At 36.6% G+C, this 22,517-nt stretch overlaps 1 protein-coding gene across 1 annotated transcript; it reads right to left on the bottom strand.

Annotated features, from left to right (window-relative positions):
- Positions 1-5,062: 5,062 nt before the first annotated feature.
- acp7 (acid phosphatase 7, tartrate resistant (putative)) lies at positions 5,063-21,431 on the bottom strand. The gene is made up of 14 exons (XM_060880255.1): positions 20,974-21,431; positions 19,521-19,656; positions 18,555-18,755; positions 18,001-18,183; positions 15,179-15,204; positions 14,203-14,300; positions 11,864-11,926; positions 10,087-10,201; positions 9,777-9,890; positions 8,398-8,464; positions 7,792-7,859; positions 7,485-7,556; positions 5,971-6,108; positions 5,063-5,441 (listed from the first exon to the last, which is right to left on the bottom strand). Exons 2-14 carry the CDS (start codon positions 19,630-19,632, stop codon positions 5,376-5,378), a joined length of 1,323 nt encoding a protein of 440 aa, XP_060736238.1. The 5' UTR covers positions 19,633-19,656; positions 20,974-21,431; the 3' UTR covers positions 5,063-5,375.
- Between the last annotated feature and the right edge of the window lie 1,086 nt (positions 21,432-22,517).

Genomic DNA, 22,517 nt, shown 5'->3' with positions numbered 1-22,517 from the left:
CAGGCTGTTTCATATTTCTTTTTGTTTTGGGTAGTTTCTCAACTTCAGTCCTGAAACCTCATTGCTACTTAAACCTTGCTTCTAATCCTACTGATAGAATTCTCTGAGACTGTTTTGTTGAGAATGGGCTGAAGCTATAACTCTGCAAGGTTATGGAGTTCAAGAACAATGATCAGAGGTCAGAGTTGAATTCACTTGCTTTCTATCCAATCAGTAATTCTTTAAATAAACATTGTGTTGAGGGGCACGGTGGCTTAGTGGTTAGCACGTTCGCCTCACACCTCCAGGGTTGGGGGTTCGATTCCTGCCTCCACCTTGTGTGTGTGGAGTTTGCATGTTCTCCCCGTGCCTCGGAGGTTTCCTCCGGGTACTCCGGTTTCCTCCCCCGGTCCAAAGACATGCATGGTAGGTTGATTGGCATCTCTGGAAAATTGTCCGTAGTGTGTGAGTGTGTGTGTGTGTGTGTGTGTGTGTGTGTGTGTGTGTGTGCCCTGTGATGGGTTTGCACTCCGTCCAGGGTGTATCCTGCCTTGATGCCCAATGACGCCTGAGATAGGCACAGGCTCCCCGTGACCCGAGATAGTTCGGATAAGCGGTAGAAAATGAGTGAGTGAGTGAATGAACATTGTGTTAAAATACTGCCCTCTAGTGCAATGGAATCTATGGAATAACTAATGCCTTTCAAAATTCTAAACATTTTGAATGTCAAGAAAAGTAGTTATCAAGGGCAGTAGATATTAGTGTTCAGGATCTCGCTTTAAAACATAACAGGACTTTTGCAGCTCAAAAATGTGCAACCTATTCATGTCAATGTTTTAAAGTCCTGAGGGTATTTTCATGTATTTTGTAAAGCAAAGCCTAGTGGACTTCATTCATTGGTTACTCCAGGACTGTAAACATATTACAGTTTAGTATAACTTCATTTAGTATAAATATCAGAGCTCAGCTAAATACAGGTTTATTTAGAAAAACAGAATGGAATGATAGATGCTGAGACCCTGAATCCTATTATTCAAACTAAAAAATGTAAGATTTGCAGTTGTACACATTTATCAAACGCCCTTATCCAGAGCGACTTAGCTCTCATTTTATACAACTGAGCAATTGAGGGCCTTGCTCGGGGCCCAGCAATGACAGCTTGGTGGAAATGGGATTTGAATTCACAACCTTCCTAGTGAAAGACCAACACCTTAACCACTAGGCTACCACATCCCTTGTTTCAAAAACACCTGATTTTCTTTAAAATTGTGAAAGAGTGCCTATGAAGAGGAGCTTTCATTTATTTATTTATTTATTCATTTATTTGTGTGCATAAAAGATTCAAATTAAATAAATTAAATATTTAACACATATAAAGTGTAGTTTGGGTTCATGTTAGGAGTTTCCTTACAGGAGCTCTCATAGCATATGAGTGGATTTTCCAAACTGAATTATCATGAATGCCGCTATTGTTATGCAAATTCCCCTGTGAACAATTTACGAATCAATTTGTATCTATCTGGAAAAAGGATGCCTGTGGACAGTACAAATTCAGCATGCCATTCAATAAGAAAAGGTTCTTATAGATTTCCATATTTGTGGAAATTTAAAAACACTGTAATATTGCAGTTTAGTTCCCAGCAGAAAATGGTAGAAATTATTAATTTTTCAAAAGCTGTGTGCAAAATCCTTAGCATTTCATGCCATGCCTGCATTCCAAGAAATTTAGGAAGATGATAGGATTATTATTAAACCCAGGTCTTCAACAAGATGTCTTTAACACACTAGCAAATATTCTTTGTACTGCCCTGATGGAATGCTCCAGTAGTAGCGCTGCGGTTGAAAAGCACACATGCTGGCTTCAGCAGAGATGAAACTACCACAAACCATCTGGCCTCCAACAAGTTGCTTTACAGATACTGTGAAACATACTTCAGCTTTCATCACATGATGGGGGAGAAATACTACCCACTGCCAGTGGCTGAGACAACTCCAGAGAGTCAAAATAACAGTTTGAGGATCCACCACAGTGCGTCTGACTGTCGAACCACAACATACACTCTGACCGTTTGTTTTGACTGCTGAACATGTTGGCCTGCTGTTGCACCAGTGGTTATTTATTATACTGTGCTCAATGACTATGCTGTTTATCCAAAGTCTTAACAAGCTTGAGCTCCTCTCTAAAAATCATGCACATTAAGAAAAGAAAGAAAGTTTTATGGTCTCCTCAATTTGTTCCAAACAAACAAATTGATGAATGATTGTACTATAAATCATATCGATATAAATTAGATATAGATCAGACCAGTCCTGCTATCAAGTAGACCAAGAAACTGCCTGTAAAGCTTTGAGATGAAGTTAGTTAAAAAAAAAAAAAAGTTAAAACAACAGCAAAGCTTTGAAACATTTTAGGAGCACTGTGAAATCTGACAGATATTCATTAGCCAGATATTGAAAGAACCTACAAGTGTATGTAGGATTTGCAATCAGCAATTATCATTGCAATCAGCAGAAAATGAACTGAATTGAGCAAAACTTCAGCATCCCTTTAGGTGATACTGAGTCAGTGCCCCATTCTGTTCTACATTAATTTGGTTGCATATCCCTTAGCTTGTATGACTGCATCAAACTGGCAACCCACCGACAAGAAACTGTTCTTCTTTTGTGATGCATTTCCAGGCCTGTACCACAGCTTCTTTCAGTTGTCGTTTGTTTTGAGGACTTCTCTCTTCAGTCTCATATTCAGGGGGTGAAATGCATGCTCAATCGGTTTAAGTTCTGGTTATTTACTTGGTCAGATCTTTGTTGTGTTGGCAGTGAGCTTTGGGTTTGGATCATTGTCTTGCAGTATGGAGTTTGTCTCAATCAGGGTGGATGAACTTCTCTGTAAATTGACAAACAGAATGTTTTTGTAAACATTGACACTACCAGTCATGACACTACCTCCACTGAACTTGACCAATGAGCTTGGTTGCTTTGGATCATGAGCAGAGCATTACTTTCACCACAATTTGGCCTTTTCATCAATTTGGAATCTTGGTTTCAGAACTTTAGTGGTTCAGTTCTGTATTTCTTTACAAATTCCAGTCTGGCTCTCTGATTCCTATTGATGATGAGTGGTTTGCATCTTGTGGTATGGGCTCTACATTTCTCAACCCACCGTTCATTTTTGAATAGTGGGTTGTGATACCTTCACCCTACCTGGTGGATGTCACTGTTTTTTCTTCACACTCTTATTCTTTTAACTGTTGTTGCTTTCCTTAGTTAACCTGTTTTTTAGTATTCCATTGGATTATTTTGTTCTTCAGGACATTCCAGATTGTTGCACTGGCTTTTTCCAATGTTTGTGAAATGGCTCAGATTTTCCCTCACTTTTTAGCTTCAAAATGTCTTGCTTTTATTTTATAGACAGCTCTCTAGTCTTTAAGGCCCTCTGTTGATACTCTGTTATAACTCCCTAGCAGGGAGATAGCCATAAAAAGAGCTTTTAATTGTTTAAACACCTGTTAGTCAAATTTAGATTAACTTTCCATATACATATAACTATATACAATATGTAGTGAAATGCTTTTCGTTGTGTAATACGTTGTGTAATAAAAAGTAGAATAAAAAATAAAATGATTTATACAATCAAAATATATAGAAAACTATTTATTTTATAAAACTTAAATAAATATTAATTGGTGACAGAACAGTATAACGATTGTGAATGAATTCAATTTTGTGTAGAAAAGTCCAGAAAAATCCAAGCTCTAGTTCAAATTGTTGCACTATTGGAGGGCTTAAATGACCTGTGGGAAGAAGCTCCTCATCATTCTCTCTGTGTGGGCTTTCAGACAGAATAAGCACTTCCCTGACTGCAACAGAGAGAAAAGTCCATTGTCCAGATGGCTGAGGTCCTTCACTATGATACAGCGTCGCTTGCTGTAGACTAATTGCAGGTCAGGGAGGTCAGTGCAGATAGTATGCTTGTCTGACCCTTTGGGTGCTCCCAAACTAGGCTGTGATACTTCCTGACAGGATGCTTTAAATGGTGTCGGTGTAAATGGTCCTGAACACATTATTATGGCAGTTTAAAGTCACTTTATTTAAGGTGATAAAGACCCTGACAAGCCTTTCTCACCAGGGTATTGATTTGATAGGCCCATGATTTGAACATTAAGGTACCAGAAACTCTCCACTGGGGTCAAGTGGCTGTTAACACATGCTGACTCACATGCTGACATTCAGGAGGTGGTTGCTGGCATGTCACCAGTTCTCCAGGCTTTTTATCTCCTCCAGGCAGGCCTTCTAGTAGTTGTTAGAGATCAGTTCCTCCCTGCCCCACCAGAGGGTGAAAGGGCCGTGGACAACTGCTATTACACTGAATTAAAAGACAGCTCCCTCCAGTTCAGAGGGTGGTTGCATGCTGAACAGACCACGGAGAGGCCACTCTGCAGGAAGCTCCAGATGATTTTGACATGTAAAAGAGCAGCTCTGATTATGTCAACATGGTTACGGAAGCAGTTTGTGGGATTTCTTAGAATAAACAAAATCAGCCTCCTCACTGGCTCACCATCAGGAACATGGATAAATACAAAGCTGCAACATGTCCGAAACAGTGAAGTGAGGAAAAGCAAGAAGAAAATTCGAGTCCCAGTTCCAACAGAGTGGCTACAGGAGCTTGTGGCAAGGACTGAGAACTACACTGGAAAACAAAATACCATTCTTCAGAATAGTCAAATGTTCCAGTATTTTGTTAAAATGGGTTAAAAAGTGCCATGTTAAAAGTTGTTTAACACCTAAATAATATACTGTAAATATCAGGAAATGAAAGCTAAATTTCTATCTACCATTTTTTTTTTATTTCAAGCCAAAATGTCTTCAGTACAGAGTAAAACCAATTGAATTGGCCATGCCATATACTTTCAGAGAGGACTGCAATTCCAGAGGTTCAAAGGTAACTACACAAGTTAATCAACATAAAAATGATCAGCATAGTACATCTTTTATTTACTAAATTTGATGGAATTTACATTTTGGGTCCTTAAGGCAATGAAAACCTTGTTGTAAGGAAGGATTAAAGAGATGGTGACTATGTCAATGTCTTTAACAAAGTTTATTGAGGTTCACAGTAGCAAATCAAAAAGAAGCAGCATTTAGTGTTCAGGAACATAATGATTCCCAAAATCAGAGTGCACTCAGAACATTTCCAGTTGGAAATCAATAAATAATCATTAAATGTTTCATGTTAAAAATAAGAGAAGAATCTTTGGGAACTGTTCAATCATGTAGTCTCTTACATGAATGATTGATGCATTTCTCCAATTGCTCATTAAGCATCGATTCAAGTTCTAAAGTTCAATTTTCTGAGTAAAACGTTGATTGTGCTCCCTTTCTTACAGTCAGTGGAGTCTTCAGAGCCAAGCCTCAGGCCCATGAACTTCCTTTATCAGTGTGAAGCTGTCTATAATTTTTCCAGACTGAGGACAAAAATAATTAATTCAGTGACATCATTATTGAGGAGATCGTTAGTTTGACAATTCTCTTAAAGTCAATTAGTTATATATTTAAATAACATTTAATAACAAAATTATGCTATAAAAATTCTACAGTACTACAGAGAACTACAGAAATACTTATTGACATTCAATAGGAAATTTCTGCATCCATTGCCATAGCATCCATTCTATAGCATCGTAATATATAGAATTGCAAGGCATACTATATAGAAAATTATTGTTCATTGCATAACTACTTCCCATAAATATTCACTTCACTAATTCTGGAAATATTTCTAGAGATAGAATTATATACCAAATCAATTCTATACAGCCGAATCTAGAGAGTTGTGTGATCACATTTCAGCTTCTTTGACCACATTAAATCAACCACTAGACTTAATGTAGCTCTTAAACTGAAGTCTCCTACGGCAGTTAGGTACATTTTAGCTACTGGGACAGCTAAATGTTGCTTAATATTCTGAATAGAGACTAGAAAAAATTTTTTTACCTGGTCATCAGAGACCTGTTCCAGGTAGATGTGTGTTGAGTTAATGAGGTGCATTCGTGTGTAGCCATAATCAGTGCTTCTGAAGGCACTCCAATCTCGAGGCTTGGGAATGAAACCATCATGTTTTTCTCGACACCCCTAAGAAAGACAAGATATTTTCATCATTTATTTTTTAATAATGGCCATAAAACTCACTTCTTACATTTTTAAGTTAAAAAACAATCTCCTTATATTTGCACGGTTATTAATTCAAGCGATTACTAATGAGGCTGTGTAAATTCTGGGAAAACATCTGTGGAACAAAAAAAAAGCCAGGACCTAATCAAAACCTGATCTAATCAAACCTAATCTAATCCTGGCCAATCACAACACACCTGAGGTAAACCCTTTTATAAGTGTGTGTCTGTTTGTCCAGCAGTTGCCTTACCAACAGTGTTTTGCCAAAGCCAACTGCACTTTTGTTTCTGTGCAATTAATATTTATGATCTTGCCCTGGAGCCGTTTACTATTTGAACGTTTGCCTTTATTTCATCAGAAAACCGTATACTCTGACATTCTTTTTCCAACAGCTGCCTTTACATTGTGTAAATGTTTTATAAATAATGAAACAATACAAATAGTCTAAAATGACATGGAAAAAAGTCCACTAACTACAACAATCAATCTTTTGGACCCCATGTCTCCAAGGATTTTACCCTAACATCAACAGCAAGCTCTGATTTTCATTACGTTCGAATACAAGAAGAAAATCCATTTCATTTTGGTTTATTTATGTTTCTAGGTAAATTATTTTTCATTTAGTTTTTTCCCAAACTAGGATACTTCCACACTACTGTGTACCTCTGGCTATATACTTTCTACCAAATCTTTCAACAAAGTTTCATAATGAGGTTCGGTTTAGAATTTACAATCAATACCACCATTAATGTCCTTTTCACTGATCCACGTCTAGTTCCGAATGTCATGGTGATTATCATGTATTCATGCAATCATAGCATGGTCAAATAGCTTGCATTCTACCCCACTACCCTAAACAAAAGGGATTTATAATAAATATAATTTCAAACAACACTCGAATGCATCATCAATAGCATTGGTCAACAGATGCATGCATGCCATGAATGAACAATATTACTGGCATTATTTTTTTTACTGACCATAGCTAATTAAAAGCAATATAACATAGCCTGTGAGTTCAATTAACTATGTACAATTAACTGTGGGATGCAAAATAATAGGATGTGTTTAATCAAGTGTTATTTTACAAGCTGTGGAATAAGTATTGAGAAAGTCGTATTGTTCAGATTAACCAAATTTGCAGGTTTGACATGACTTTAGGCTTTAGTCAGGAGGTACATTGATGCTTGTGCAGTGACGAATATGTTGCTAATCGTTGTATATTAGACACTTTCATGGACGATGGTTTAATTTAATCCTTTTTTTACACAATTGTAAGGGATTTATAAAAACAAATTGTGCTTAAAGTAATGTACTTTTATTGGAAAAACACTTACAGCTGAGCCAGTAATAATATGCACGGGTGCTTTAGGATTCACATATGGCTTGTCAATGCTTCCATTAAATACCTGTAACAAATTAACAATAGACTGTAAACATAATAACAATAATAACAATAATAATAATAATAATAATAATAATAATAATAATAATAATAATAATAATAATAATAATACTAATAATAATAATAATAATAAACAAATTTATTTAATTTCTAATAGATTGTATAATAATTCTATTGCTATTTATGACATATGTTGTGTCATATGTTGACAATGTTTTTACAGTGTGTGTGGAGTAAACCTTATAATTATACACAGGCCAAAGTCTCTCGTAGGTATGTTCATGTGCCCAAAGCTCTAGATCCACTCCTGTACCAACATAAGATGGCCACATATATATACAATTATGCTGAGGAGTCATCTCAGTCTTATAACACACATTACAGGGTTTCTAAATAATCAACTTATGATTTATTAAGATGTTTAAATCCTTCACAATAGTTATGATGAGTGTCGAGAAAAAATCTGCTTGGCAAGAGTTACGTGCTTCCACGTGTAAATAAACTCTTAGATGAAATCCAGAAGAGTCCATTCAGACCAGAGCTCAGATACTGCTTGCTGTGGCCAAACCTAAGAGGACTCTTTGTTAATATTTTGATACGTTTTAGGGGATTAAGTGTAACATTCCACCCATTCTAAATGAACAAAGGTTCAACCAGAACATCCGATCTCATCTTATGTTTACTATAAGCACTGAATTAGACATTATCTGGTTGGCTAGAGTTTGCCACAATATTCTTATTCAGTGGCTTGGAATTTAACATTGATTCAGAAGAAGAGGTGTTTGTTTATTATTATATGTGCAGATTGCTGTAACAAAAATAAATCTGATGTCACTGAAGCATACCGTACTGATAGAATAAATCCTCCAGGCCAGGGGCTGTTGGCTTTGTGTCACTGCGTCCACGCCGTACCTAAAAAGAAAAAAAAAGCGAATTCATTACTCACTCACTCACTCATTTTCTACCGCTTATCCGAACTCCCTCGGGTCACGGGGAGCCTGTGCCTATCTCAGGCGTCATCGGGCATCAAGGCAGGATACACCCTGGACGGAGTGCCAACCCATCACAGGGCACACACACACACTCATTCACTCACGCAATCACACACTACGGACAATTTTCCAGAGATGCCAATCAACCTACCATGCATGTCTTTGGACCGGGGGAGGAAGCCGGAGTACCCGGAGGAAACCCCCGAGGCACGGGGAGAACATGCAAACTCCACACACACAAGGTGGAGGCGGGAATCGAACCCCCAACCCCCCAACGAATTCATTAATTAAACTAATTCAAATATTCTTTATAAATTTTCTTTATGAAACCAAGAAATGCAGCATGCATGGAAAGTCCAATATAGAGATGAGTTTCATAAAGTTTTTGGTTTGCCTTTAGAACATAAGGAAAAACTTAAAGTTGTGCATGTCTATTGTGTATGTGCAAACTCGATGACACCTGAACAAACATGCTGATTTACTAGAGGGGTCTAAAACAGGACTGTCTTTTACATGAAAAGATGAATGTCTTCGCGTAACACACACAGGTTAAAATTAACTTGTAATTACATAGACTATGTACAGTATGCGTGTACTCGTTGTTGAACAGCACTGGAGATACTTATTGAATTCCGGTATAGCAAAGTAGCCCTGATAAACAACACATGGCATTACGTTTTTAATGAAACTCTGTTTTGATAGTTTTGATAGTGAGGACCTTCGTGACTTTATCTGTTTAATAAAAGCAGAGACAAGAGATGGTAAAATGCATCAATGAATGATGTTTTGTTTTCTGCTTTAGAGTAAGACAGCAGGTTATTAAAGTTTGTTATTGACTTCAAAATAGTAACACATATTATGAAATACACTTCATTTTTGTATGTATGGCTGCAGACGCTACTTTCACTGTTTTTCCTGATGCCACATTTTCCAGCGATTCCTCAATACTCAATAAGGTTTGGCAGGCTTGTTGAAAAATCAGCTAATTTTGCCTGATAGATAATGTTTATTCACTAATGTTTTAAGCATTGAGTGAAAAATAATGAATCTGCGAATGCTACCCCACACCTGTATGACTGGAAAACAGCACACGGACGAATAAAAATGTCGCTTTTTCATGATGAAAATGATGCTTTAAAATGTCTGAATAAAATATTTGTAGAGGTTTCTGCTGTTTTAACCAGTATCTTAGTGGTAAAATGTTGAACACCATGAATCCAAAAGATCCTTACATAGCTTTCAAACTTGGTGCAGTCATCTTTATCATCATTGGAGCAGTACATAGGTCTGTGTGCCATGGTGATTATCCAGGGTCTTGCAGCCCTGTTCTCTGGTTTGTTGGCTTCCTAGTCAAAGGAGAGAAATAGCAGATCATATGTGATCAACCTACACTGAAATTCAAAACAATTTACTTATTATCTGCACATCCATTAGTAAGTAGCTGGTTTGAACACTTCCAGTGAGTTAAACAAACCAAAGTCATCCAATGTTGAAGAACAAAATCAGTTCTCTGTATGATCTACTATTATCTTGGGCAAATACCTTCAGGTCTTTCTCTAGCCACTCGTACTGTTTAAAGAGGAGATCTAGGCCATATTCGAGGTAGAAGTAAACCTCGGTGGAGAACGAGATGATGTGTGCTGAACCAATGTTCCAGCTGCAGAGGGAGACAAAAAAAAAGTTTTAAAAAGCAGAAACAAGCATAAATCTGTTATCATAGCCTACTACCAAATGTTTATGCATTATATTTACTTACTAATGAGCGCTTATAACCATCCTGTTTGTAATAGTTTTAATTCTTAAATAGAATATATTTATTTGACACTTCAGTAACTTGATATAATGGCCATTTTAGTACAAATGTTCTCTTTTTGTACAAAGTTCAGGCCCCATGTTTGAATAGTTGAAAATATGTTCATACAATAAAAATTCCGGAAACTTTTTTTAAAAGGGTCCGTGGCAGAAAAACCAGAGCCTCTTCTCTAAGCAAGAAAGCTAACGACTAAAATGATGCTGGCATCTGACTATCACACATATGTGTGGGCCTTCCCCAACATGATGTTACTAAGTTGAAGCACACAACTGTCTAGAAAGTATTCTAGTGGCACTAAGGGGTCTACACCAGTTCTGGCATGACAATGCCCCTGTGCACAAAGCGAGGACTTTGTGTTTGCTTCTAAGGTTGAAGTAGAAGGTCTTCTGCACAGAGCTGAAGAATTCAACCCCACTGATTACCTTTGGACTTAACTGCAATGGAGACTGCATGCCAGGCCTTTTTACCCATCACTATCTGACAAATGCTCTAGTCACTGAAAGAAAACAAATCCCCACAGCCAGATACTGCAATCTAAATCCTTCCCAGAATAGTGAAGGCTGTAAAGAAAGGGAACCAATCCCATATTACTTCCCCTAGTTTTGGAATGGGATGTTCATTAAGCAATTGTTGGTTTGATTATATATTATAACTGTAGGCAGGCCATCAGCATATCTTTGCTCCACAGTCCACTTTCCGGTCACACAAACAAAGCTCAAGAAGCTCAACCTCACAAAAAGTCTCAGGGTTAAAAGTAAGTCCTACTGGGCTGATTTTGTGAAAAACATGTATTTAGAGCAGCTTGCCTAATCCAAATATTCTATTGACACTGAAAATAAATCATAAACAATTGTTGCTGCTGGCAACTGAAGTCACTACCAAGTGGTGTTGCAAAGACTGTGGAGATTACTCAACTACTAAGAAAAGTAATGCTATAATTCTCTGCTACTTGGCCACAAGAAAAATAGTGTCACTCAGTGCAAATAAACTTTGAATATCTATCTCAGCTGTTTTATATAATCCAACTAAACATTGCTTGATAACTTCTTCAGTTTCATGAAGATGTTCACCAAATGCTATCGCTATGATTAATCATAGAGTTCACATATTTCACAGGAAGTATGTATTTCAAATTTTGTTTTATACTCATACAGAAAATTACACTATCGAATGTGATTCCATTTCTCAGTTTATATCATATCGGCCATATCGTTATTAAATGATACGGATTGAATGATTATTACTCGTGAAACATGCCATCATCATCATCATCATCATCGCCTCTCAGCAAGTTCATTAACAGGGGTTATGAAGAAAATTTACTGGTAAGAGTTTAGATAATATGGGTCAAGTGCTTAAGTCAGAGCATAACTGCCTGGTTTGTCAGCTCTTTGGTATGTGGTTAAAACACATCATTCTTATGCAACCCACAAAGGAGAACATCTGCTCTAGATATAAATGGTATCTGATGATTGGAGAGGATGAGACGGTAACTAAAGCTCATACCTGTACCACAAGCTCTCAGTTTCCCCTGGCATACTGAAGCGGACCTTATAGTGTGAGAAATTGCTGGAAAAAATGAATAAAAATAAATTATTAACACATGACAAATCCCAGAGTCTGTTTTTTCAATCAGTTAGAGTTACCTGATCTGAATAAACAATGTCAACACATTTTAGTTAAGCATAGTGATATAACAGAAACAACCGTCTAAGAATTCTGTAGCTAGCAGAAGTGATAACTTTTCATTTTCAAGTTGGACAGTTTTTCCTTTGTAAAGACAGACCAATTCTTCACTAGTACTGGAATGAAATGAGAAGAGCATAATGAAACACAAAGCAGAGCCCCTGATTACATTCAGACATTCAGGGTATTAGTTCAAAGGTAGCTTTGGAACTACTGATGGGAAGGTTGTGAGTTCAAATGTCAGGCCTACCAAGTAGTCATTTCTGGTCCCAGGAGCAAAGCCCTTAACCTTTTAATAAACTGCTCAGTTGTGTAAACGTAAGTGGCTCTGGATAAGGGCACCTAGGGCTAGGGCCAAATGTTGTAAATGTAGCTGGATGAAACAATACTGTTTTCTTGAAGTTTATGGACATGCTCCCAAAGCTTTTTGGTCATGTGGTGCAGAAAAAAACATTGAATGCATAAAGTCATGATAGCTCAGTGGTTGAGGTGTTGGACTACTGATCAGAAGGTCATGAGTTCAAATCCCATGGACACCAAGCTATCACTTCTGGGCCTCTGAGCAAGGCCTTAACCCTCAATTGCTCAGCTGTATAAATGAGATAAATGTAAGTCGCTCCGGATAAGAGCGTCTGCCAAATGCTGTAAATGATAAAGTACATAAGCAGTTCTTCTTGCGGACACAAGGTTTGAGATCATCTATTGAGTAACATCATGCTGGCAAGATTTAAGCAGAAAAAGCAGTGTGTGATAATCCCTGTAATCGTGCACCTTACTGGACAGGACATGACCGATAAAACTAGTATACAAAAACTATTTCTAATTGTATGTAGAAACAAGTTTGATTTCAAGACCACTAACTGCAAATTTAATCATGACATGCCCAGGGGTGGATACAATGATATTCGTGTTATGTGATTAGTTTAATGTGAACACAGACCTAATGAGTGAAAGTAAATGTGAACACAGCTTAAAGGACAGACAACTTTCTAGCCCCCCCTTGTGGCTAGAAAAAAAGACTGACGCATTTATTATGAACTGTACAGTAAAAAAAGTAAGCATACGTTTTCCTATTTCTGTTATGACTACTGAGAATAACAATTCAATCAATGTTTATGATTAATTAATGAAGATAAGTAATCCATCAATGTTTCCTGGAGTGGCAATTACTCTTAAATCCATCTTCACCGTTTTGTGATTGTTGTTATTATTATTGTTTAAATGAAAGTCTAAACTTTTTTTTTTTGTTTTGTCATCATACACAAAGCATCATACAAAAAAGTTGAGCTTTTTTCTGCCGGACTGAATACAAGTTTAATGTCTTTCCCTGACACTGTTGATCAGCCTTTTTTTCAGTCAATTGTTCCACAATCAATCTCAAAGCTATCCCAAATGTCCTGCCCTGGCTGTCTAGTGAGAGCAGAAAACAACTGCATTATGGACAACGATTACTAATAAAACTTAAATAAACGCCAGCCATTTTGAAATCTTTCCATTTCTGGTATTGAGGGAGGAATAACTGCTTACTCTAGTCTATTTACGTTATGAGTGTCTCACTGGTTAAGTCACAGAGACTCGTTTAAACTCAAAAGCAAAGCAAATTCCTTACAAAATGTTCTAGATTTCGACAGCAACCCTTCTTCTCCACCATGCTTCTTTTTCCAGACCGGTAGCAGTGGTCCATGAGAAGGTTGAGTGTTTAATGCTACAACTATTTATAAGTTTATGGAATATGCATTTAAGCTCTGCCACAAAGCTTTTTAACATCAGCCAGTTTAGGGTTTGCATGGACAGGACTGTGAGGAACAGAGAGTACGGGGAAATCAGAGCTGATCTGAAACAGATATATTGTCTAGACTCCAGACTTGCTGTGCATCCAAAGAATGAGCCCTTCATCGGTCATATCATTACATTCACACAAAGTCATCGGCGTTCAGTTAGGAAAAAATGTTATTTATATTTTTATAAACCGCGCCATGTGTGCAGTACAAATATATTGCTGAGCAATAGGGTACGTCAGGTGGTTTAAAAAAAAAGAGCTACTGAGTTGTACAGTCATAATTAATGAAGATACTGGGAAGATGAGCTCATGTGTAATATAAATAAACAGTACTTTAGTATTTTTAATGGATAATTTAGGAAACAATCATCATACTTACTAGGCCCATTCGTGATTACCAGGACAGGTCATATACGGCACATAGGCAGCAATGGACTCTATTTGTCTCATAAACTCATCCCCAATTCTGCCATTGTCCTAAAACAAAAAGACATAGAATGTAAGCTAACCAAATACATTACTGCCAATACAACAAAAAGGCAATATACAAATTGCTTTAACTTTAGCAAATAGTAATGTGTCTGCTGACTCATAACATACCAATAACAACTCATATATATGTGAACAGTGGCCAAGCTGCTGACAAGCGTAACTGAAAAACCTCAGTAATGACTGTAAGTATGTACATTTAAAAGAAAAAAAGCCATAAAAATAAGGACTATCATTAGACTAAATCAATTTTCCAACCCCATCACGGCATCAAAAGGGGACAATAAGACCTTCATAAAAACTGAACCATATGTTATGACAAATATTATAATGAGGGTAATTGTGGGATAAATGTTGGGATGAGGGTAATGGTGGGAAAATCATTTTTCAAGCTTTTTGACAGCTCCAGTTCTGTTTATCTGGGACTCTAAGAAACGTGGAATGGATTTCTTCACAAAACTGGTTGTACAAAATAGTCTTTAAAATAAATGTTCAAAATATTGTAATAATCTGATCCAATGTTATTCCGTGCCAGAAAAATGGAGGCATCGTTACACAATCTGTGGTTTCCTATAATAGCATGTTTACACAGAAGCACGCTTATGAAAATAGTTCACGGAAGATTAAATGATCATATAGTTTTATGGTAGACTCCACATAGCGATTCTAACACTGGTAGCATGGTAGCAGTCAGGCATTGTTTACATTGAAGATATGTTTAAGCTGATTTTCCAGATATTACACCGAAAGGGCATCAATTTGTTACTGCAGTCTGTTTGCTAAACAACCTAATAGAGACACACATGCTATAAGCATTCCAATATTATAATCTAATTCATTAAAACATGTGGTTGGTGTAACTTTACCTCATGCATATCATACGCAAAGTCTCCTGAAAATCAAGCAGATAGAACATTTCAGAATTGTAATTAATAAATCAATCTAATGAAGTCTCATGAACATTTGCACGACCCATTAATACTAAAAAAAACTGGTGTACAGAGGATTTTTCAGATCATATATTAATATCATTACTGAGCTAAGGGTATTTACTTGTAAAAACTTCTTTCTGATTGTTGATAGCCTTTATGTAAGCACAGGGTTTTATTAACAGTGGGAAAATATGCTCTATATGTTGCAACAACATTGAATGTCAGGATAATGATTGTACACTCACTGCCCACTTTATTAGGAACACATGTATAACTGCAGATTTACAGACTTCTGTAAATCAGCCAATCATGTGATGGAAGGGAAATACAAAAGTCATGCAGATACAGGTCAAGTTCACATCAATCATCAGAATTAAGAAAAAGTGTGATCTCTGACTGTGATCGTGGCATAGATATGGTACCAGAAGGGCTAGTCTGAATATTTCTGCTATCACCTTGGAACTGCTGATCTCAGAATTTCACAAACAAAAGTCTCCAGACTTTAAAAAGAATGGTGTGGAAAAACAAAACAAATCAAAAACAATGACAAAAAAACACTGAGTGAGCAACAGATCTGTGGGGTGGAAATGCTGTTGATGTTGATTAGACAGATTAGACAGATCAGAAGAGAATGAACAGAATTGTCTGAGCTGATTGACAGGGAGTCTACGGTAACCCATAAGCATTGTTTACAACCGTGGTGAGCAGAAAAGCATCTCATTAACACACAGTACATCAAACCTTGAGGTCGATAGGCCAAAGTTCCATTCCTGTCAGCCAAGAATAAGAATCTGAGACTATAAGACTCTTGTGTAAAAACAATAAAACACTAGACTTTGAACTAGACTAGACTTTAGTGTTGAAAATGATTTGAGATGAAACTGCCCAGTAACACAAGACTGGGAAGGGTTAAAAATGCAGGCAGCCACTAGAGGGCATCAGATACAGAAAGTTTGGTTCCAACATGATCTCAGTAACTTTGACCGTAGCAGGGTTGTTGATGCCAGATGGGTTTGAATGAATATTTCATAACTGCTCATTTCCTGGTATTTTTACACACACAGCAGTCTTTCCTCATAATGGTGCAATAAAATAAAAACCTCCACTAAGCAGCAGTCTGGTTCATGAGAGAGGCCAATAGAGAAATGTGAGACTGGATCAAGCTGACAGAAAGACTACGGTAACTCAATCACTCTATACAATCATGGTGTGCAGAAAAGCATCTCAGAATGCACAACACATTGAACCTTGTGGAGTATGGGTTACAACAGCAGAATACCTAATCAGGTTCCAATTGTGTCAGCCAAGAACCAAAAGATAGTGTGGAAAGGTTCAGTAAATTTGGACACCTGAATACTGGTAAAACGTGGGCAGCTGAATGCCACATCCTATATGAGTATTGTTACTGACCATGCGCATCCCTTCAGAATCAGAGAATTGCCATTTATTGCCAAGTACCATGGATTTACATGTACAATTAATTTGTATTGGTGTACTGATTTGACTAAGATTGGTGATGTAAGGCTTGGATGCAGCTGCTCGGCCATGGAAAACCATTCCATGAAGCTCTCTATGTACTGTTCTTGAGCTAATCTGAAAACCACGCAAATTTTGGAGGTCTGTAGCTACTGACTCAGAAAGTTGCTGACTTCTGTCTCAGCTTGCACTGACCCCGATCTATGATTTTACGTGGCTCAGATGCTGTTGTAATACCATTAAGTGTTGACTGTGGATTATTTACTAGCGAGAAAATTTCAGAGGTGGCAACAGATCACGTTACCATGCTTGAATTCAATGAGCTCCTGAGAGTGACCCATTTTTTCCACAAATGTTTGTTGAAGCAGTCTGCATGGCTAGGTGCTTGATTTCATACACCTGTGGCCAAGGAACTGATTGGAAAGCCTGAATACAATGATTTGAAGGAGTGTCCCAAATTGTTTGTTATACATATATATAAACTATAACTGTACATTAGTGCATGGGAGTGCCTCAAAAGGAAAAAGAGACCTACTGCTTTCATGTACATGACGACGAATTAACTGTTCTTTAGTGGATTTGAATCCATATAAACACCTCTGGGATGCGGTAAAGCAGGAGAGTACACTCGTTGCAGTGATGCAGTCATTTCAACATGGACCACAATCGCAGTGGTTTCTAAAATCTTGTGGAATCCATGCCATGAAGATATGAGGCTGTTTAAGAGCAAAGAAAGACCCTACCCAGTCTCTGTATAGTGTTTCTAATTGTGTAATTAGTGAGTGTGTAGGCAGTGGTCTCAATACACTGCCAGTCAAATGTTTCTGAGCACTGTACATTTTAGCATTTAACCATTTTAACAATAAATAAAAGGGGAATTCTTTGTTATTAAACGCTGAATTGAGAAACATAAGAAATGACTATTTAATTGAATAATCCTCTACTTGGAAAATGGCAAACTATCAATTTAATATATTTTATAATATTTGCACCGTTTAAGAGTCTATTAAATACAATTATAGGGTTTTTCTTTTGAAAGCACTCATTTTGAGTCCCATTATGAGCCGAGAGTAAAGGTTTCTTTATTTAATGCTTCTCTGAATCATTTTGTCTTTGGCAATAACATTGATTCAACTAATAAAACATATGAAACTCCCAGAGGTTATTTTATTTTGTAATAAAACAAGAAACTTCAGGTGGAAACATCAAAAACTTCATATATTAAAAGAAAACAAAAAAACATTTTCCTTTGGAGATAATTTCATGGTTGTAAATCTTACCAATGTGCAGGATAACATCATACATCCCAGCCTGTGTTTCTTTCTGAAGTCTGGCAAGTGACTGAGGGTTTTCATTGCCCATGTCACCAAACAGAACAAATCTAGGGCTAAAACTCGTGGCATCATTCAGAGCAGTAAAGAAGAGAATATCACTCCAGCCCTCCTCACTACCACAGTGGTAGACTGTAAAAGCACACACACAGATTTACAATCAGTAAATATCACGTGACGTAAACCGTTAATTAATTCTCTCTTACACTGGCCACGATTTCTAAACAATTTTGGAACATTATCTTGATATACATATACTGATATTTGAGAAATATTAGGTGTGATCATTTTATGATCCGATATCAGTTTTACACAATATCGTGTTTATAATTGTTTATAGCAGTATGGCATAAAGTTAACAGTGTGGACCCAATTATTTTAGATTTTCTTTACATTAGTACAGTAACTTGAGCAAAGAGTTATATCAGGTAAGTCTTTAAACCGCAGAGATTAATCTCCAGTCCCACACCAAACCACACCATTGCACTGCATAATATGCTTACCATATTTGTCCCCAGGTCTGAGTTCTGGCAATGTGACTTTGTGAACGTACATTTTACGCTTCTCTGGGCCTCCATCAACAAACAAAGTAGAGTTTCCCTTAGCGGTATGACTGAAGAGCTTCCCACCCCACAGTCCATATTCCACCACACTCTCTGTGTAGTCAAAAGTTGTCCAAGTGATCACCATTGAACCTTCTACACCTGTGGACATGTGAAAGCATTAGTCATAATTCACTGCTTTACACACTATCATGAAGACACAACAAATTATTTTTCCTTCAGTAGACACAAATGGGTTTTTCAGCCTTGCCTCTATTACAATCAAATTTATTCTAGTGGAGAAAGATTGAATTAGTTTTGCTTCTTGACAACTTCCCTGTGACATAATGAATTTTTTGAAAGCACTGCTTAACCCTGTAAAAAGCTATAGTTTTTCACTATGCACATACTGCAACAATGGATTTGTTCCACAAACTAAGTGCTTGGGTTACATTTTTTTGCAGAACAAGATTGCTATAGCAAACAACATTTAATATAATACAAGTTGTTTCATAACTCGTTTACATGTATCATGGTGCCGTTTTCTCTTGGAATATTTTATAAAGTTGTTTTTTCTAATTTGGTAAAATAGACACTGTTAAGCCATAATCAGTAATACGTTTTATCCATCAATTACCTATTGTATTTCACCCAGAACTCCAACAGAATCATATACTTATAGATAAAATGTCAAAAAAAAAAAAAGAGAAAACAAATATTCATTATTTTATATAATTATTCATGTAAATTCCATTTGTAATCAAGAATTTGTATATTTTTTTTTAATTATAAAGAACACAGTGGTTAACAGATTCGTTTAATATTCAGTTATGATAAATAATTCTTTGTAGCACTTACTTTACACATCACCTAAATGGCAAAAGAAAAGACGTCACGATGAATAACATAAAGTATTAAAGTTCATACCTGGGTAGGAAATGTGCACCTGCTCAGGCTGGGAAAAGATAGGTGGCACGCAGGAGGCCAGAGAAAGCAGGCCACAAAAAAGGAAAAGATGCAGTACAGTCATCTTTCTCATATTAGTCTACTTGCTGTCTTATTTCTGGACAAGAGAGAAGACAGAGACAATTGCTTTAACATAGGTCTGTTACATAGTGACCACACCACAGCCTCATGATTGCCTACGTAAGCTCAGCCAAATGTCACGAGATCATAATTCCTCAAAACATATAACTTTGTGTGGACTCTGTTCCTTCAGTGATTCAGCTGAATTAAAAATTAATTTTAATAAACCTTTGAGTCAACAACTGGACAATGGCGTTGAATTAGAATTAGAAAATAAAGAATTATTATTGACATCACTATTATTATTAATAGTAGTAGTCGCAGAAGTCAACAAGAAGATAATAATAATAATAATAATAATAATAATAATAATAATAAAATGGGGGGAAAAAGAGGATACATGGAAGTCAATTGGAGATGTTAGCTACAAACTTTCTTCAGTTTTTTTTCTCCAGACTATAGCATGTTCTCTTATATTCCTATGTATAATGCTCCACTTATTCTTCCTTTGACATAAAAGCCCAGATTCTGCAGATAAAAAACCATTGTCACGCTTCCACCGCCATATTTCACCTTAGGAATCAATTTTATTTGTTTTTTTAATCAATTTTATTTGAAGTGTGGTCTGTTTTAAGTCTGTTTAAAAACCACACACACATCTTCACTGGGTCATCTTCATTGTGTTCATGTGGCAGCTTCCGCTTACTAACACTGCTAACTCTACCACTCCAAAAGTGCTTACAGGGATGGCGAACAGATTAGATATCTTTTTTTTTTTTAATGAAATACTATAACCTTGTTAGTTAGTTAGTCTCCATTACTTTCCTGTCAGACTGACAGTAGTCTCTTGAATGACAGTTCAAAAAGGTGTTGAATTTTTTCTTCAGAAAGGGGGGCAAATACTTATTCACGCAGCATTTTGTGTGTGTGTGTGTGTGTGTGTGTGTTTGTTTTCTTTGTAATATCTGTTTACCAAAGATAGGATTTTTAAGATAGCATTTTTTTCTGATAGCACAGATCTGGTAAATACTAAAGAGTAGTGAATTATAGTGTAGTGTAGATTATTATAAACATTATGTTTATAATTATTATAAATACTGGGCAGCACAGGCAGATGATCATTTTCTGTTGAGTTTTATTGAATGAAAAAGCACTGTGTGAAAATGGCAATATTCACAACAAACAAACAAACAAACAAACACACACACACACACACACACACACACACACACACACACAATGATGTCCTTACAACTCAGTTCCATTCAGCTTTTGACTTAATTATTCTCCTAGTAAATATATGACCCTTATATGGCAATTATTGTGGGGTAAAAACATTTATTTTCACACTTACCCAGGATCAAATAAACATTTGTAGGAAACAAGAGCTTGTATGTTTCGCAAGACTTTGTTTATTCAGCTGAAAACCGCGACGGGTTTCTATTCCGTGTTATATGTAGCACGCTAGTTAGCTTTGCTAAACTTTAGCAAAAGGTAACGCTAGTCTGCAAACAGTTTTCCAGAATGTTAAAGATTAAAATAAACACTCGAATTCGCACCTAAACCATTGTACACCGAGCTATTTTACTCATTTATCCACTGTTATCTAACAAGCAGCTAGTCAGTTTTAACAGAGGAATTAAACTGAGGTTAGCTAGCTAAACTATAAACAGGAAAATACACCATCCACGAAGAAGAGTATGTAACCGGTTTTGTTACAAGTCTGGAGGAAGTTAAAAAAAAATAAAAAACGAACTCAGAAAAAGGTTTTTATTCTGTCTTGCTAAGAGGCGATATCGCCGGGTCATGTCCCAAATACCGCTCACAGCTGCGCGAGTCTCTTAACAAAGTGTACACTTTGTTTGTGAACCTATGGTCAGTTGTAGCCTCCTCAGTGACGTATGAGTTTAAACCCGAGCATTTGGGACGTTACCTTTCTCAGGCTCACATGCGTATTGTTGTTTACGTTTTGGGGTTATGGGAGGAGTTGGATCAGGTTCACTCCATTCCCTGGACTAGTTCTGCAGAAAGCATGATTCAAGCTACTTTTCCCATTAAGAAAACTAAAAAAAAAAAAGTACATATTTTACACTAGAATGTATTTTAATTGCTGTTACTTGAATTCATTAAGAATTGTGTGTGAGAATGTTGCCTTGCTAACTATGTAGAGGTTGATTGCTGCACTGAAAGCTGTGTAGCCCAAAGTTGATGTCCTTCTGACTGCATGTAGTGTGATGGAACTTTCTGTTATGTCTGTTTAGTTAAGTAGAATTCACTACTTTTTAGGCTAATCTCTAATTGGGCTTAAACCCAACTCAAATGTAATTGATACTGTAGTTTCTTCGAGCATGTAACTCATCCCATGAAGTATTCGAATAGTTGTGTGAGTTCTCGAATGTGATGGATGAAAAGGGCTTTCATTTATTTCATTTATTTATTTAACTACAATCCTTGATTATATCTTGACTGTAATTTTTAAGGGCTTTTGTACACTGCATTATGATTCAAATAATCTAATGATAATAATAAACATATCTATAACCAAAATGCTATTTAACAAAGAATAAGCAAAATATGGTGATGCTTTCTGTACGGTGTATTTAATAATAATAATAAAAAAAAATAGAACATGCTAATGAAAAAATAAAACAACTTTTGTGTGGTAATAACCATCTGCATTACATCAGGCCACATCGACATGACCTTTATAGGACGTGGCTTCATTATGTATAAACCGCACTACCTGTCTTGTTTTCTTCCTTATTTGCAGTATATATTTTTATTCATAGATATATATTTTTATTCACAACGCACCGGTTGCACTGTGCACCACATGTTGAGGTAACCTTAGATACCACTGTCCAGTCTTCACATCTGAAGTGTACCATAAGTTACAAT

This window comes from Tachysurus vachellii, chromosome 10, assembly GCF_030014155.1.
Source record: "Tachysurus vachellii isolate PV-2020 chromosome 10, HZAU_Pvac_v1, whole genome shotgun sequence".
NCBI lineage: Eukaryota > Metazoa > Chordata > Actinopteri > Siluriformes > Bagridae > Tachysurus > Tachysurus vachellii.
Note: the sequence above shows the minus strand (reverse complement) of the source record. Positions and strands in the feature narration are given on the sequence as shown.